Raw genomic sequence first — 19,381 nt, forward strand, 5'->3', positions numbered from 1 at the left:
CAGAGTCCTGGTGGGGCCGGAACCTGAAACAGATGTGAAATAAGTAAAGAGCTCAAGTCAGTCATCGTTAGATGGAGGACATTCCAAAGGAGCAACGTGGAGGTGTCACTTCAGAGCTGGCCACATTCTCAGATAATAATGAACGGTAAAAGAATTCCTGTAAATCAGGCTCTGCTGCGTCGAGGTCCTTGAGTTGAGTTTCTAGAGGATTAGTGTCTCCCATAATGAAGGAAATGCCATCGTAGAGGAATGAGGCTCTCCAAGCAGAATTACAGGACGAGACTTCAATTACAGCACATACTTTCTTCTAGCTGAGAGGCCTTGGGGTGGTGATGAATGGACAGGACGCGTCTTTAATGAGGAGAGTGGGAGAAAGCAGAAGGCCCTTTGCTTGCTGTATAATGGGGACACTTTCCCTGAAAAGGTGTGCCGTGTCACCAGGTACACAGCGGAAGGAAAGAAAAACAAAAAAAGCTGACCCTGAGGGTCCAAAGATATCCCCAGAAGCATCGGTCTCAAGGCACTGTGAAGTGCTTCCACAGTGTGGTGCACTCACAACACACTCTCACCCCCAGAATCGCCAATTAACTGAACACACACAAAACAGGTCTCTGGGATGTGTGCGGAAAACTAGAGCAGCTGGAAATATCCAAACACGGACACAGGGAGAAGGAGCAAGCGCCACGCAGGCTGGTGCAACCTGGGATATTCCTGGAGAAGAAGATTCACAAAGTGGAAACAAATAGAATATTCAAGACATGAGTGATAAGAAGCACCTGTGAACCTCCACTTTCCCTTGTTTAGATTGTTGTTTTACTGCCCTGTGTCACAAAGACAACTGGGAATTCTGTTCACATCCTTATTGTCAGGAAAGAGAAGCAAACATAGAATACTGGAAAACGTGTTAGCCAAATCTGAACATCTGTTGACATTTAAAAGAGGAAACAAACAAACGAACCAAAAAAACTTCATGACTTGAGGGGGACAAAATAAAAGAAAAAAAAATCTGAATGTTGCCATTCAAGTCGAGGACTCCAAAGCAGCAAAGCAGAGACCTTTTCTGTATTACTGAGAGAAATACAGTGGAGAAGAAAAGATATTAACAGATACATACAGACAGGAAAGGCACTATATAATAATAATTAATAGACACACACAGGAAAGGCAGAATATACCGAGTATATATTGATAATGGGTAGACAGAAAGGCACTATATAATAATAAATTACATATATAAAGGGGAAAGGCACTATAAAATAATCGATTGACATATACAAAGAGGAAATGCACTATATAATAATAAATTGACATATACAAAGAGGAAAAGCACTATATAATAATAAATTGACAGATACAGATAAGAAATGCTGTATGCTATGAGAATAATAACAGATGGATAGAAATGGCACTATTTAATGACAACTGACAGATACAGAAAGAAAAGGCACTATATAATGAATATTATGTGATAATCAATACAGAGAAGAAAGGCACTAATAGTTATAACAATTAATAGGTGCAGATAGGAAAGGCAGTATACAATGAGTACATATTGATAATGGATAAATAGAAAGGCACTGTTTAATAATTGGCAGATATAGAAAGGAAAGGCACTATATAATAATCAATTAACAGACAGACAGGAAATGCCATGTATTATGAGAATACAGTATAATGATAACAGAAGGACAGAAAAGACACTATTTAATGACAATTGATAAATACAGAAAGGAAAGGCACTATATAATGAATATTAAATAATACTCAATACAGAAAGGAAAGGCAATATATGATGAATGTTAAATAATAATCAATACAGAAAGGAAAGGCACTATATAGTGAATATTAAATAATAATAGATACAGAAAGGAAAGGCACTATATAATGAATATTATGTGATAATCAATACAGAGAAGAAAGGCACTAATAGTTATAACAATTAATAGGTGCAGATAGGAAAGGCAGTATACAATGAGTACATATTGATAATGGATAAATAGAAAGGCACTGTTTAATAATTGGCAGATATAGAAAGGAAAGGCATTATATAATAATCAATTGACAGACAGATAGGAAATGCCATGTATTATGAGAATACAGTATAATGATAACAGAAGGATAGAAAAGTCACTATTTAATGACAATTGATAGATACAGAAAGAAAAGGCACTATATAATGAATATTAAATAATCATCAATACAGAAAGGAAAGGCACTATATAATGAATGTTAAATAATACTCAATACAGAAAGGAAAGGCACTATATAGTGAATATTACATAATAATAGATACAGAAAGGAAAGGCACTATATAATTATCATTAATAGATACACATAGGAAAGGCAGTATACATGGAGTATACAATGGTAACAGATTGATAGGAAAGGCATTATTTAATCATAATTGATAGATACATACAGGAAAGGCACTATATAATGATTAATTGATAGATACAGATAGGAAATGCAGTATAAGAATATAATGATAGAAGATGGGTAGAAAAGGCACTATTTAATGACAATTGATAGATACAGAAAGAAAATGCACTATATAATGAATATTAAATGATAACCAATACAGATAAGTAAGGCACTGTACAATGACAGAGATATACAGGCAGGAATGCAGGGTATAATTAGTGGAAATTGATAATTGAAAGCTATAGATAGTAAAGGCAGCATATCATTCAAATATAGTGATTATAGACACAGATAGGAAAGGCACTATATAATGGAAATTAAATGATAATCAATACAGATGAGAAAGGAGCTACACAATGGTAACAGAGAAATACAGATTGGAAACGTTGTGTATAATGAGTATACAATGATGACACATTGCTAGGAAAGGTCTTTTATAAAAGCCATGTAAAGGACACATGATGCTTCAGCAGGGCTTGAATCACAGCGTTTGCGTGACTTTTATTTTGATAAGTTATTGGGTGTCTTTGATTTACATAATTAATTGTGAAGTTTTTGCGGGAATAGGAAAGGAAAATGGCGACATGTGGCGTTAACAAACAAGCACCTCGCTGAAAAGTGAACAAGGTATTAATTTCTCTGTGTTATATGTAAAGCAAAAGTTACGAATGTTTATGTTAAGTTATTTACTTGCTTTTTATTTGTATTTTGCCTTTATAGCTCTTACGGTGTGTTTATGAAACAAGGTCGCGAAAACGGTAATAAAGATTCATAAACTATGAGGGACCAAACAGACCATAAATCATATATTTGTGTGTTTAATCTATTGGTTTACGTGTGAACACTATTGGTTTATGAATATTTACTATCGGTTTGTTTGCATACTTAATTGGTTTAAGTGCGAACATTACTGGGTTCATTCATATAAACTGTACTGGTTCGTGTCCGTATATTATCGGTTTGTGCGTGAACTAAATGCGTTTGTACGTGCATACCACTGGTTAGCATATGAACTATATTGATTTGGGTGTGTATATCACTGGTTCCAGTACGTGTGTTATTGGTTTGTGAGTGAACTGCAGTGGTTTACACTTGCATGTTATCGGTTTGCGTATGAACAATATTGGCTTGCGTTTTGTGCCGGTCTAACGATGGATTTGCTTATGCACTATATTGGTTTCATGCACGTCTTATACTGGTTTCATGTGGGTAACCTGTCGATTTTGTGCTTGAAGTCTATTGGTTGTATGTGTGTACTATGTCGGTTTCGCGTACGAAACATATTGGTTATGCGTGCACACCCTATCGCAACACTGTGTATGAACTACTGTATATCGGTTCTGCGAGCGAACTATGTTTGTTGTTAACGTGATCTTCAGCGAAAATGGCCGGGGCAAGAAACAGGAACTGAAAGGGCGGCAGAGTCGTGGAGTGTAAAGGGAAGTGTGTAGGAGACGCATCTGCGTGTAAACGGCACCAAATATTTTTCCCGCAAAATACGTTTGCGAAAGGACTTGGTGGTAATTATTACTATTTAACAGAATCTACCATTGAGTCTGTAATGAACATAAGGCTGAAGTTAGGTACGTTATTTGGCCGTCTTCTTATTCGCTTCCAGGATCATGTTTGCTCGCACCCAACCACAGTACTTTTTCACACAACTTTTGAAACCAGTTATTTATGCTGAAGACAAAATAATTTACATTTACTAACGCCTTTATCCAGCCTACAACATTTAAACACTACTGGTTACATTTGCCCAGTGCCCCACAGACAGGTGAAGTGACCTGCTTATGGTCACACAGTGTCAGTCTCATAGGACTTGAACCTACGAACAAAGGGTTTTTTTTTTCTTTATTTCGCCTTATACAATTTCTTGTACAGTGCAACCTCGGTTCACTACCATAATTCGTTCCAAAACTCTGGTTGTAAACCGAAGCAATTTCTCCCATAGGATTGTATGTAAATACAGTTAATCCGTTCCAGACCGTACGAACTGTATGTGTATATATATTTTATTAGTTTTTAAGCACAAATATAGTTAATTATAACATAGAATGCACATCGTAATGGTAAACTAAATGTAAAAACCTTGAACAACAGAGAAAACTAACACTGCAATAGTTTCCGCTATAGTGCTAGGAATCACTCGCTAAAAACACTTTTTTTAATGAGTTTTAAGCACAGGGAAAAAAATGAACATTTGAAAAATCCGTAATTTAATAAACCACCAAGAAAAGTAACATTGCAACAATGCAGGCTACAAACCGATCACTGTAAATAGAACTGAAAACAAAAACAAGCCTTGTCTACCTTATGTGTCCCTCGCTTGCTCTCGCCTGTGTGTGTGTGTGCGTGCGTGCGTCTCTCTTTCGCGAGCCTGGAGCGCCTGTGTGTGTGCGCGCGCGCCTCTCTCTCCCGCGCTTGTGTGTGTGTTTCTCTAGAGCAGGGGTAGGCAACGTCGGTCCTGGAGTGCCACAGTATGTGCAGGTTTTTGTTCCAACCCAGTTCCTTAACGAGAACTCAATTATTGCTGATGAAGCACATATTGCTTAAGTGACATTTTGATGCTTCATTTTAGTGGTCTCGCTTGTTAAGGTTCTCCAACCTTAATTGCTTATTTCAATCTTAAACTGCTGCATTCAGTGTTTTAATTGCTCCTTATTAGCAATAAGATGTAAAAGACAAAGCAGCCAGTAGTTCTTCAGCTAGCTTTTTTCCAATTATATCTGTGTGTGTTCATCATGCACGGTTTGATTTAATAAAACACTTAATAGAAAAATGTGACAGACTGAAAATGATCTGTTTTAGGCTTCAAATCATTTGGATGATATCCTTGGAAAGGAAAAGAATCTACGATATAAAAACCTTACATTGCACAGACTAACAAGCCATAAAATTAAATAAGGTCTGAGATTGGCAATGATTGGTTTCTAATTAAGCAATTGGGTTGAATGAAAACCTGTAGCCACTGCGGCTCACCAGGACCGACATTGCCTACCCCTGTTTTACATCTTATTGCTAGTAAGGAGCAATTAAAACACTGAATGCAGCAGTTTAAGATTGAAATAAGCAATTAAGGTTGGAGAACCTTAACAAGCGAGACCACTAAAATGAAGCATTAAAATGTCACTTAAGCAATATGTGCTTCATCAGCAATAATTGAGTTCTCGTTAAGGAACTGGGTTGGAACAAAAACCTGCACATACTGTGGCACTCCAGGACCGACGTTGCCTACCCCTGCTCTAGAGCACTCCTGTGCCTCTCTCGCGTATGCTCCTGTGTGTGCGCGCGGCTCTCTCTGTCTCGTGCTGCCTCTGTGTTTGTGTGTGTCAGGCTCTCTCTCTCTCTCTCTCTTGCTCCTGCACAGGGAGAGACTGAACATGTACAAACCGAAAGGGAACCTGGCTTATTCGTATACCGAGTGTGTGGTTGTGAACCGAGGCAAAAGTTTGGCGAACTTTTTGGTCGTAAACAGAGTTGTACGTGTACCGAGACGTTTGTGAACCGAGGTTCCACTGTATTAGGAATTTGTTCGTTTTCGTATACCCCTTGGGGTCAGCCATTGTACAGCGCCCCTGGAGCAACTACAGGTTAAGGGTCTTGCTCAAGGGCCCAGCAGAGTAGGATCTCTTTTTTTGGCAGTGACGGGGATTCGAACCAGCAACCTTCTGGATACCAGTGCAGATCCTTAGCCTCAGAGCCACCAATCCACCCTCAAGTTGAAAGTGCAAAGCCCTAACCGCAATGCTTGCACATCTATAACGTGTATATTAATTGACTAAATGTGTCAATTCTTTGAAAAGCTAAACATTTAACATTTAGGACCTGCATGGGTCAGTTACATCATATTGGGCCACCTTACCTTTCACAGTTTTGTGACAAGGCAGATGTGTTTTTTTTAAGATGCAGCGGAGTTTTGCTCTGCCCAGTGCGAGTACCGGGGTGAAACTGACAGAGTATTCCCACGCCAATATCGGATAAATGGGATTTACTGTGATATTTAATGGGTGCTGTAAAGTGTTAAATCACGTTGTATCACAGTTTTGTGACACTGGCATAATATAAACTTGTCCAGGACAGATTGCTTTGTTAAATTAAAGTTTAACATTTTTGACCCATGCAGGTCCAAAATGTGGAATATTTATTTTTTCAAATAATGGATCAGTTTGTAATGATGCTGATTAATGTACACACTGTATAATATTTTTCATTGCTGTTGTAATAGAATAAGAAGCTGGTTTGCAAAAGCTGTGTGAATAAGTAGCTGACTGCAAGCATATACCGGGAGTAGCTAGGAGTGAATAAAAATTCAGCTGAATGTGTACCTAACTTTAAGGGAAAATACTGGTAAAAATAATTCCCACCAAGCCCTTTCACAAACATACAGTGATGTGCAAAAGTATTAAATCCCTTTAAAAGTCATCCTAATTTTCTGCATGACAAAAGATTTGTCCACATATTTATCCATTTGGTATTTTTAATGTGAACTCTTGTGCTGTAACAAAACGTTATCAAACTCCAAATAAACCCTTTTCTGTAGATATGTAACTAAAGAAAAACTCCAAAGTGATTGTTTGCCTAAGTATTCAAGCCCAACACATTCATATTTTGTCAAGAAATGTTTTGCTGCAGTAACAGCCTTCATTCTTTTGGGGTGTGTATATATGCCCCAGTTCTGCACATTCTGCTCAGGAGTGAATCTTCCCTATTCTTCTTGGCATGATTTCTAGGTACCCTGTATGTTGGTGGGATGGTGTCTCTGAACAGCAGTTTTCAAAAAGTGCCCCTGATTCTCAACAGGGTTAAGGTCAGGGCTTTGACTTGGCCAATCCAAAACATTCACCTGTCTGTTTTTGAGCCATCCCAGTGTTACTTTGGCCTAATGCTTAGGGTCATTGTCATCTTGAAAGATGTATCTTCTCCTGAGCTTTAAATTCATAGCAGACTGGAACAAGTTCTCCTGCAGTATTGTGTGGTACTTGTACCCATCTGTTGTCCCTTCAGCTCTGAAAAGATTCTCAGTCTCAGCAAACGAAAAACATCCTCTTAGCAAGATGATGCCACCACCATATTCCACTGTAGGTGTGGTGTTTCCTGTGGCATGGGCAGTGTTTGTTTTACGCCACACATTCTGTACCTCTTTGAAGTCTGAGCAAAAAGTTCTATTTTGGTTTCATCTGACCATAAAACCTTCTCCCCACATCTTAACTGGGAAAACGCCATACATGCTTTTATGTGGACCATATTACGGAATGGCTCCTTTCTTGCCATCCTCCTGTAGAGGCCTGTGTAATGGAGAGCTCTTGAAATTGTGGACCCCTGCACCTTCACTTAAGTTTCAGCCAAAAAGCATTGCAAACATCTGAGAGTGACAGTTGGATTTCTAGTCTCCTTTGTCACTAGTTGATGTCTAACTCTGATGTTCAGTCTTGAGGGACGGCCTGTTCTAGTAAGAGTTTGGGTACTGTGATGAACCCTACTCTTTCTGATGATGGATCCAGCAGGCACATTCAAACTCTGATTTTTTTTATAGTCATTTCCTGCTGCGTTAGCATTTCCATAACTTTGTTTCTCAAATCAGACGAAATGCTCCCCTCTCTTCATTTTTTCAGTGACTGTCCAACAAAGACTACAGCCCTATGAAGGGGGCATTTTATATCCAGAGAGAAAGTAGCACCTCATTATGTTTAATTATAACTGTCAAATGACTGCCACCTTTGTAATTAATTTGTCATTGGTGTTAACCTGGAGCTTCCAAAGCACAGAGGTTTAAATACTTATGTAAACACTAACTTCGGAGACTTTCTTCTTCAATTAAATGTCTACATAAAATGGTTTATTTTGACTTTGGAAATGTTTTGTTACAGCATAAGAAAAAATACTGAATGAATAAATATGCAGAAAATTATGACAACTTTCAAGGGGATTGAATACTTATGCACGTCACTATATGTTTGTGAAAGGGTTTGGTGGTAATTATTTTGAACATTTGAAATGATCACGGGGTTGAAATTAGGTGCGCATTCAGTGGGCTTTTTATTCACTCCTAGCAACATCCAGTATAAGCTTGCAGTCAGCTACGTATTCACAAGCCAGCTTCTTCTTCTATATTAACAGCAAGGCATAATATTCTACAGTCTGTACATTAATCTGCAAACTGATTCATTATTTGAAAATAATAATAAAATAAAATAATTTTGAATTGATGATTTTGAACTTGAACGGGTTGAAAATGTTAAACTTAACTTTAACAATGGAATCTTTCCTGGACAAGTTTATATTATGCTAATTTATATACACGTTGTAGAAGTGCAAGCATTATGGCATGGTGGTTAACACTTTGCACTTTTAAACTCTTGAGTTTGTGGGTTCAAGCCCTGAGACTGACACTGTGTGACCATAAGCAGGTCACTTCACCTGTCTGTGCGGCGTGGGGGACACTGCCTAGGGTTTGTTTCCTGCCTTGCGCCCTGTGTTGGCTGGGATTGGCTCCAGCAGAACCCTGTCACTGCCAAAAGAGATCCTACTCTGCTGGGCCCTTGAGCAAGACCCTTAACCTGTAATTGCTCCAGGGGCGCTGTGCAATGGCTGACCCTGCGCTCTGACCCCAAGGGGTATAAGAAAACTAACAAATTCCTAATACGAGAAATCATGTAGGGTGAAATAAAGAACAAAAAAAACCTTGGTTCGTGGGTTCAAGTCCTGTGAGACTGACACTGTGTGACCATAAGCAGATCACTTCACTTCTCTGTGGGGCACTGGGCAAATCTAACCAGTAGTATTTAAATGTTGTAGGTTGGATAAAGGCGTTAGTAAATGTAAATTATTTTGCCTTCAGAATAAATAACTTTTTAAAAGTTTTGTGAAAAAGTACTGTGGCTGGGTGCGAGCAAACATGATCGTGGAAGCAAATAAGAAGACGTAGTGCTGTGCGGTATACCGGTTCATACCGAAAACCGTTTTTTATTTTTGTTATGATATGGATTTTTCTTATACCGCAACACCGGTTTAAATTGCCTAAACAATGTTCGGAACATGGCGCAGCGGGAAACTGTTTAAGGGGGACCTTTTTCACTGCTACACCGGTAAACACATGCAGTGGAGTACATGTGTTAGTGGAAGAGTTGCGCGGGGGCTCTTTTTCATTGCTACACCGCTAAACAAGCATAGAACGGAGTACATGAGGTATTGTGCGGTGAAAATGGACAGAGAATATTCAGAAACTGAAGCTGTAGCAGACGATGAAGTTGAACATGATGACACAGAACTTTTGCTGGAAAAAGGAGTCACGTCTGTTGTCTGGAGATACTTTAGATTTAAAAGTTTGGATGTGGACCATTATGTTCAAATGTGTGAATACTGTTTCTATACTACTGGATAATACTGCAAGCCATGTTGTACTTGTTTTATTTTTTTCAATACTGTGTAATGTACCTGAGTACTGTGTAATAGTGTGATGACATGTTGACTTTATTCTCGACATTTCCACTTTAATCTCGACGCTTATGACAAGAATAAAGTCGACATTTTTACTTTATTCTCGCTGTTTGTCGAGATTAAAGTTGACATGTTGACTTTATTCTTGTAATTTGTTATTAAAGTAGAACATCGTAAACTAAACTTCATCTTAAAATGAATATTTAATTTACTAGATTTTCTCAAACCCTGTCATAAGTTATGTAGCACATTAAATGCTTTGTGTTGTGTTCTTGGAGCCATGTTAATCGCTAATGCTTCTTAAACTGAGTTCCTCTTGCACTAAGAGGAGGCGCTGGCAGCACACAGAATACATTCATTTCATGATATTCCTGTTCCCTGAACATTTAGATTGCTAAGATAAATACTTGATATAATTTTCATGATGAAATGCATTAAAGCATGTATTAATCATGCGGGGGCACGGTGGCGTGGAGGTTGCACTGCTGCCTCGCAGCAATAAAGTCCCAGGTGTTCTCTGCCATGAATTTGCATGTTTCTCTGGTGGGTTTACTTGGCGTGCTTCAGTTTCCTTTCAAAGTCATGTAGGATGGTGGGTTTTGTTATGCTATATAATTTAATGTTGTTCTTTATCAGTATGCTGCTGCTGGAGTATGTGAATTTCCCTTTGGGATTAATAAAGTATCTATCTATCTATCTATTAACCCTGCTAGTGTATGTGTTGTTCGTATTCGATGTGCTGGCGCCACGTTCAGTATTTGCTCCTGTCTCGCACGCAGTGCTTGCTGGGATGGGCGTAACCCTGAATGGACGGTATAATTAAACACGTATAACGAAGATTTCTTTTTTTTTTTTAAGTTCTGAACACTCTGTGGTCTTAAGTTTATAAGTAGTTTTAATTTCACAAGAACGTTTATCGTGTGGCGATTGGTTATGTGGAGAAAGAAAAAGGAAGGATAGGGACTGGGGGTTTAATACATCAGAAAGAGACGGCACTCATGCAATAAAGAAAGCCCGCTCAGAAGAACATCCTTTGAATTCTGTGTTCAGATCAGAAGTTAAACCAGTGCGATACCCATTCATACATCCAATTTTTTGGAGCCTCGTCACACCTGCCATAAATTCCTTTACACTGAACGTACACCTGGGGACCCCTTACTGTGAGGGAGCAGCACTACTGCCCAACACTACCGTGCATGTTTAATACCTGCTTTAATGCATTTCATCATGAAAAATTATCTTAGCATTCTACATTTTCAGAGAGCAGGAATATCATGAAGTGAATGTATTCTGTGCGGCGATCGCTGCCTCTTAATGCAAGAGGAAGTCAGTTTAAGGACTGCGTAACACGTAGGGAACACTTAACACAAAGCATTTAATGTGCTACATTAACTTATGGCGGGGTTTGAGAAAATCTAGTGAATTAAACATTGATTCTAGGATCAAGATTAGTTTACAACATTCTACTTTAATGACAAAATAAACTACGAGAATAAAGTGGAAATGTCAACTTTAATCTGGACATATCGTTTTTTTTTTCTTCACTGTGGCCCTAATACGCTTCCGTAAGGCTATACCACAAATAGCATTATGAATCCAAGTTTAAGTTTTATTATTTATGTATATAGCTTAGCTTGAAGAAAGGTCCATATTAATGCAGTTTGCCTTAATGATGGTTCAGTTGGTAAAGATGTCATCACCAAGTTGCACTTGTTTTGTTTTATTTTAATTTGGTGAATACTGTGTAATGCACCTGGGCTTTGAAGTCTTGGAAGTAATAGTATTACTGGAAATTGCACTATTATTTATTGTATTGTTATTATTTATTAGTTTAGATAGTATGCAGTTTAATGATGGTAAAGTTGTTTGAAAAGTCACTTTAACGTGTCAGTGGACAGAGATTGTTAACATTAACAAAGTGTAGTTGGTTTACAAAAAATATTTACTATTTATTCCTTTTCTAAGACATGTTCAGTGCAATACAACTTTTGACAAGCACCTCTGGATATTTTACTAAGTCTAAATGCCTCTTTGGATGGTTGAAAATATGTTGTCAAAATTTTAGTTTAAGTTGTTTGCAGATTTTGTTCAATAAAAAGGCTCTATATTTCTGTCATGCAATGTGATTCCTTCTCTTCATTAGTGCCACCCCCTTGAAAACTATCACTTTATGGGGCCATGCAAACCTGTATTAATACTTGTGTGCACATTAAAATGTTTTTGTACAATGTACAATTCTCATGGCAATGGAATAGGTTATTCTTAGCCAGTAATTGCAGTGGAAAATGTGGTTAACATCCACTAATGCATGGGGAAAAAAATACTGTCCGATACCGTGAAACCGGTATAATTTTGAAAAATACCGTGATATAGAATTTTGGTCATACCGCCCAGCCCTAGACGGCCAAATACGTACCTAACTTCAGCCTTGTGTTCATTACAGACTCAATGGTAGATTCTGTTAAATAGTAATAATTACCACCAAGTCCTTTCGCAAATGTATTTTGCGGGAAAAATATATGGTGCCGTTAAAACGCAGATGCGTCTCCCAGACACTTCTCTTTACACTCCATGATTCTGCTGGCCCTTGAGTTCCTGTTTCTTGCCCCGGCTATTTCCGCTGAAGATCACGTGAACAACCAATATAGTTCACACTCGGAACCGATATAGTTCATACACAGAGTTGCAATGGGGTGTGCACGCATAACCAATATAGCCAGTTTTTAGAAGACACTTTCTTCAAGCAGTGGTACAGGAAAAAGTCAGCATCTTTCTAGAGGACCATGATTTTTATGCAGGACAATGCTCCATCACATGCATCAAAGTACTCCACTGCGTGGCTAGCCAGTAAAGGCCTTAAAGATGATAGAATAATGACATGGCCCCCTTCCTCACCTGACCTAAACCATATTGAGAACTTGTGGGCCCTTCTTAAAACAGGAGATTTACAGGGAAGGAAAACAGTCCACCTCTCTGAACAGTGTCTGGGAGACTGTGGTTGCTGCTGGTTTGTGAGTGAACTGCATTGATTTACACTTGCATGTTATCGGTTTGCACAAAAAGTTGATCGACAACAGATCAAGAAAATAAAAGATTCCATGAATGGAAGGCTTATTGCTGTTATTGAAAAGAAGGGTGGCTATATTGGTCACTGATTTTTTTTTCATGCCAGAAATGTTTATTTGGAAATTGTGTGTTGTTTGTTTATTATTCTCACTTTAACAGATGAAAATAAACAAGGGAGATCGGGGAAAATGCAAGTTTTTTATTTAGTTGCATAATAATTCTGTACACTAATAGTTGCCTAATAATTATGCACACGTGTATTCCCCTGATAATGTTCACACTTACATTTCCTTTGCATAACATTCAGGTTTCAGGTTTATTAACATTTTGGATTGACTGATGGCACTGTATTTGTTTCATATTAAAATTAATCCCAAAAATACAACTTACCTAATAATTGTGCACACAGTGTATATGTGTGTATATGCATGAAGTGGGGATAATCCTGACCCTTTGATAGAATTTGGCTTCAAGGACTATTCTGTAACTACGGTTTAAAGGTTTAGTGTTTGCTCTTACAAGGGTACTGTGAAATAGCTGACTGATTATTGTTCATTTGTAATTTTTTGGACAGAGTCATAGTTAATTCAAAGCTTTTAAAATTGACATAATTCTTTAACAGTATTAGTAAGAGATATCGATATCCTTGTATTGTGTTAGGTTTATTTGTGTATACAAGTGCCTTTTTTTTTTTTCTCACACTGAGTAAGATAACAGAGCCACGTCCTATTCTTTCAGGTGTGGGAGCGTTGCAGGAGCAGATTGGTAGTCTCCAGTTAAAGGTTTTAGAGCCAGATAGTTTGCTTCAGAATGAAGAAGAGAGTGCACAGAGAGATTGCTTAGAAGAAGTGATTCAAATTAGTGAAGAGATGCAGACTAGCATTCAACAAAAACTCCAAAGGGCTGACCCTCGTAGCTCTGGTTGTGAGCGAAAGCCCACAGAAAAAATGGTTATATTTCAAAGAGAAGAAGCTCAAAGGAAGGAAAAAAGGCTAAACTATTTGTATGATCAGTGGACGATCCAAGCTCGGGAAGTAAGAGAACAGCTTAAGACCGACATTACAGAAAGCCAACTGTACTGATTGATGAACTTGAAAAAAAGAAAAGGTGATGTCATAGCCATTTATGTAGCAATTCGAAACATCACACCATCTTCAGATTTAAGACGCAGAGTAGATGCATGTGAAGTAGTGACGGCTGACATTACCAAAATTGCATATGAGAGGTTAGCTGGCATCGATGGTGAGTTTAATGCTGAAAGAGAAAAATGTCGTCTTTGCCAGCTTCTGCGTCATGAATATGCTAGATCCATTTATGGTTCTACAGTCTCAAGAGTAAGCAAAAGATCCACATTCAGAGAGCATTTAGAGAAAAACTGGCCAAAGATCCAGTTGAAAGATGCTACTGGACTATTGGATCATTCAGACTTTTTACATGCATGTCAGGATGCGATGCCTCATGTTAAGGGTCTTCAGATATTGAAGGATCCGTGAGGAAAATCGGAAACTTGTACAAAAACTAACTGATTGGGTGGCATCACGGTGGAATCGTCAGGTTACACTAACCCTAAAAGAGACTCAAAATTTTCCAGGCTTTAAGGAATTTGCAGCTTTTCTGTCAACAGAAGCAGAGATTGCATGTAATCCGATAACCTCTCTTATTGCTCTTCATGCTTCGGAGCATAAGGATGAGAAAAAAAATCTCAGAGAAACCGAAAGAAACATGGCCAGTGTCCTTAACACTCAAAGTGTGTTTTAAACAGTGACAGTCAAAGTCACTTACGGGCGGAGTGGTGGCTCTGAGGCTAAGGATCTGCGCTGGTATCCAGAAGGTTGCCAGTTCGAATCCCTGTCACTGCCAAAAAAAAAAGAGACCCTACTCTGCTGGGCCCTTGAGCAAGACCCTTAACCTGTAGTTGCTCCAGGGGCGCTGTACAATGGCTGACCCTGCGCTCTGACCCCAAGGGGTATACGAAAACGAACAAATTCCTAATACAAGAAATCGCATAAGGAGAAATAAAGAGCATCAAAAAAAAAAGTTTGACTAAGATCAGTAGAGGAGCTCAGTGTATGTTCTGCAGTGATGATGGTCCTGTTTAGGGCTGATGTCCAAGCCTTTGGACAAGTGACGGAAATTTGTGCAGGAAAGGAAACTGTTACATGTGTTTGATGCCTGGACATAATGTAAAAGAATGCTGTTGTTGTCACTCCTGTGACCTCTGTAAGAAAAGGCATCCCACATGTCTTCATGGTAGTAGCTATGTGCCAAGGGCAAGAACATCAACTTTTAAAACCTCAAATGAAGTTAATAGCAATGAAACAACTACTGCAGTAGCGCTCACTGTGACAGAAGGAAGATGTTCTACAATTACCTCCATGGTTGTGCCAGTCTGGGTGTCATCATGTAGCCGCCCATATGCTGAAAAACCTATTTATGCTCAGCTTGATACTCTGAGTGACGCTACATTTGTAGACCAAGGCATAAGTGATGCACTAGGAGCAGATAAATTTCCAGTGAAACTAAAATTGTCTACCATGATTGGAAGACACACACTTGTGAAGAGTGAGAGGGTCTTTGGACCTCGTGTTAGAGGTTACAACTCCCAGGTTTATATTGAGCTTCCTTCTGCATACACTAAAGAGTGCATACCACTAAACTGTTCCCACATTCCTACATGTGAAACATTATGACAATGGAATCATTTGTCAGAAGTTGCAAATGAAATCTCACCAATGCAAGACTGTGAAGCTGGGCTTCTTATAGGCTATAATTGCTCAGAGCATTAATGCCTAGGCTGGTAATTGAGGGTGAAAATGAAGCAGTACGCACTGACTTAGGATGGTGTATTGTAGGGCCCTCATCACCACATATGGATTCACACAGCAATTTACGTCTGTGCTATAGAGTCACAGTTAAAGAGCTCCCTTTGATGACACCTGCAGATGCAATTTGTGTTTTGGAATCAGATTTCAAAGACACCAGTGAGGAGGAAAAAAAAATGTTTCTCAAGATGACATCCTTCTTCTGAGAAATGTGCAAGAAGGTGTTAAGAAAAACAGCCTTAACCACTATGAAATGCCCCTACCATTCAAGAAGAGACCCAAACAACAAGTGACTTGCAATTATTCAGCTTGATCATCTGAAGAGGAAATTACAAAGAAATGATATGTACAAGGAACACTATGTGAGTTTCATGGAAGTCATCATAGAAAAGGGTGATGCAGAGGAAGGTAAAGATGAGGGCAATGAAGGTGAGACTTGGTACATTGCTCATCACGGCATTTATCATCCTAAGAAGCCAAACAAATTGCGTGTTGTATTTGATTGTTCTGCCAAATATAAAGGAACCTGTCTTAATGACCATCTTCTCACTGGGCCTGATCTAACGAACAGTTTGGTTGGAGTCCTTATTCGATTTTTGTCAGCACAGTGTTGCTCTTATGTGTGATGTAGAAAAGATGTTTCATCAATTTCATGTATGGGAGCCTGACAGGAATTATTTGTGCTTCCTTTGGTGGAAGAAAGGAAATCTGCACACAAATGTTTCGAATGAAAGTACATTTGTTTGGTGCTGCTTCTTCTTCTGGATGTGCAAACTATGGGCTGAAACATTTAGCAAAAATAAAGTGTTCTATATCCTGTAAGCTCCCAATTTATCCTGAGAAACTTTTATGTGGATGATGGAATTACAAGTGTTAACAGTACAGAACAGGGCATTAAGCTTGCAAAGGAGACTCAAGAACTTTTGTGCCAAAGGTGGTCTCCAGCTACACAAGTTTGTATCAAACAATAAAACTGTCCTAGACAGCATACCACCCTCTGAACGTGCAGTTGATGTAAAAAATGTCAGTCTTGTATTTGATGATTTGCCAATAGAAAGAGCTTTAGGAATTCAGTGACATATTGAATCAGACTGTTTTAAATTTAATTTCGATCTCGAGGATCAGCCTGCAACTCATCGGGGAATGCTTTCCACTATTGCCTCTTTGTATGATCCTTTAGGATTTGTAGCTACGTTTGTTTTTAATGGTATAAAAGAGATCTCCAAGAGATGTGTAGACGGTGCATAAGCTGGGATGACACTCTGCATGACGAGCTTCAGGCAGAGTGGGAGCTTTGGAAGAACGATCTAATTAATTTGAACCATGTAAGCATCCCTCGTAGTTCTGTACCTGCCAGCTTTGGAAAAGTTGTACAGGTCGAGTTTCATCATTTTTCGGACGCTAGCATTTGTGGATATGGACAGAGCTCATACTTGAGATTTAAGAATGAAATTGGAGATGTTCATTGCACCTTCGTTATGGGAAAGTCACGTGTCTCTCCTACGAAGGTTACAACTATTCCCAAGTTAGAATTGATGGCTGCAGTGATCTCAGTTAAGATTAGTAATGAATTTGAGTATTCTGATATTGATGAGTTCTTCTGGACAGACTCTAAGGTAGTTTTGGGATATATTAACTGAGGCACGCAGACTCCACACATTTGTGGCAAATGGAGTACAGAAAATTCATCTTAGCACGACTACCCAACAATGGAGATATGTCCCAACTACTGAAAACCCTGCTGACCATGCTTCTAGAGGTCTTACTGTTTGTGAACTGCTTTCGTCAAACTGGTTTACAGGGCCCAAATTTGGGAAAGAGAAGTACCTTCACTCTCAGATATGATCCCAGAACTTTCAATTGGAGATCCTGAGGTCAGAGTATCAGAAGTGCTAACCACAACAGCCACTATGAGCAAAAAAGCCTCATAGATCGTCTGGTCAGTTTTTCATCCTGGTCACATTCTGTTCAGGGTGTTGCACGTATTCTTAGAAGAATTCAAACGGTCAAATCAGATGGAATTTCCACAGTAACAGAAAGGCAGAATGCAAAGAGTCGTATAATAAAAAAACTGCAGAAACAAGTTAACAGAAATGAGCTAAAGATACTTAAAACAGGAGTTCAACAGTCTGTTTTCTCTTGATGCCTTTATAGATAAGGATGGTGTGCTCAAGGTGGGTGAAAGACTTAGTAGCTCTTCTCTTCGCTGAAACATCCCACAATTCTGCCCAAGAATCATCACATCACAACTTTGATAGTTGGTCATTGTCATGAAAGGATCAAGCATCAAGGGAAAGGTCTTACAATTAATGAAATCAGATCAAATGGTTTCTGGATTCCTTCCATCAGTCGGGTAGTAACACATTCATTCATTACATTTATATAGCGCTTTTCTCAGTACTCAAAGAGCTATCCACACAGGGAGGAACTGGGAAGCGAATCTACAATCTTCCACAGTCTCCTTATTGCAAAGCAGCAGCAGTACCACTGCGCCACCTGTGAGGACGTCACATTCATCAGTGCATCACCTGTAGGAAGCACAGGAGACCCATGGAAGAACAAAGAATGGCCAATTTGCCTCCAAAACAAGTGGATCCTTCACCGCCATTCACATATTGTGGAATGGATTGTTTTGACCCATGTCTTACTAAAGAAGGTAGAAAGGTAGACAGCATTTGTGCGACTTTTATTTTCATAAGTTATTGGGTGTCTTTGGTTTACATAATTAATTGTGCAGTTTTTGCCGGGAATAGGAAAGGAAAATGGTGACATATGGGGTTAACAAACAAGCACCTTGCTGAAAAGTGAACAAGGTATTAATTTCTCTGTGTTATATGTAAAACAAAAGTTACGAATGTTTGTTATTTACATGCTTTTTATTTGTACTTTGCCTTTATAGATAGGAATAACACGATGTAATAAATATATATTTCATGTTAATCAATACAGATAAGAAACGCACTATATAATGAAAACAGATAGATTAATACTGTAGATATTACGTTAAATGTACTATATAAAATTGACAGGGAGTTAGCTGTATACTCTGCGGTGGGCTGGCACCCTACCCGGGGTTTGTTTCCTGCCTTGCGCCCTGTGTTGGCTGGGATTGGCTCCAGCAGACCCCCGTGAACTTGTAGTTAGGCTATAGCGGGTTGGATAATGGATGGATGGATAGCTGTATACTGCTAAAATATAAACAGCATTTTATTGATTTATTGACAGATCGAACACCAAATGCTGCTGACAGATGGCCTGTGAAAGGCACTATCAGATACAGTCAGGGACAAAAAGAGAGGCATCATATAATGTTATCGATAGGAAAGGTGTGTTAGAATAATAATGGACATACACAGGATACTGACAGGAAAAGCACTCTGATTCTAATGGATGCACTTTTTTTGTTTTCTGTTTTTTTTTTTTTTTGTTTCGTTTTTTTTTTTTTGAAAGAAAATGGTAGTGTTACAGCAGCCCACACATTTCAAAAGCAGTCAGTTAGTCCCCAAAACCACACTTAAGTCTCAACAGTAAAATGAGGGAATTACTTCAGAACTATAAATAAAACATGAGTGACAATATAAATGGAGATATGCCATCACAACCAGGGCTAAAACTGCCAGCGAGTAAAAGCG

At 38.7% G+C, this 19,381-nt stretch overlaps 2 protein-coding genes across 8 annotated transcripts in view; both read right to left on the reverse strand.

The window, feature by feature from the left end:
* LOC114644327 (cell migration-inducing and hyaluronan-binding protein) overlaps nt 1-19,381 on the reverse strand; it is a 264,051-nt gene that overhangs the window by 205,518 nt on the left and 39,152 nt on the right. The gene's annotated exons all lie outside the window — the stretch shown is intronic.
* LOC114644328 (cell surface hyaluronidase-like) overlaps nt 1-19,381 on the reverse strand; it is a 136,815-nt gene that overhangs the window by 78,573 nt on the left and 38,861 nt on the right. For all 7 annotated transcript variants that reach the window (XM_051920416.1, XM_051920419.1, XM_051920423.1 and 4 more), the window contains one exon: nt 1-23. This exon is cut by the window's left edge and continues 109 nt beyond it. In XM_051920416.1, the coding sequence (XP_051776376.1) occupies nt 1-23 (23 nt within the window). The remainder of the gene's footprint in view (nt 24-19,381) is intronic.

The sequence above is a fragment of the Erpetoichthys calabaricus genome, chromosome 17, assembly GCF_900747795.2.
Source record: "Erpetoichthys calabaricus chromosome 17, fErpCal1.3, whole genome shotgun sequence".
In the NCBI taxonomy this organism is placed as follows: Eukaryota; Metazoa; Chordata; class Cladistia; order Polypteriformes; family Polypteridae; genus Erpetoichthys; species Erpetoichthys calabaricus.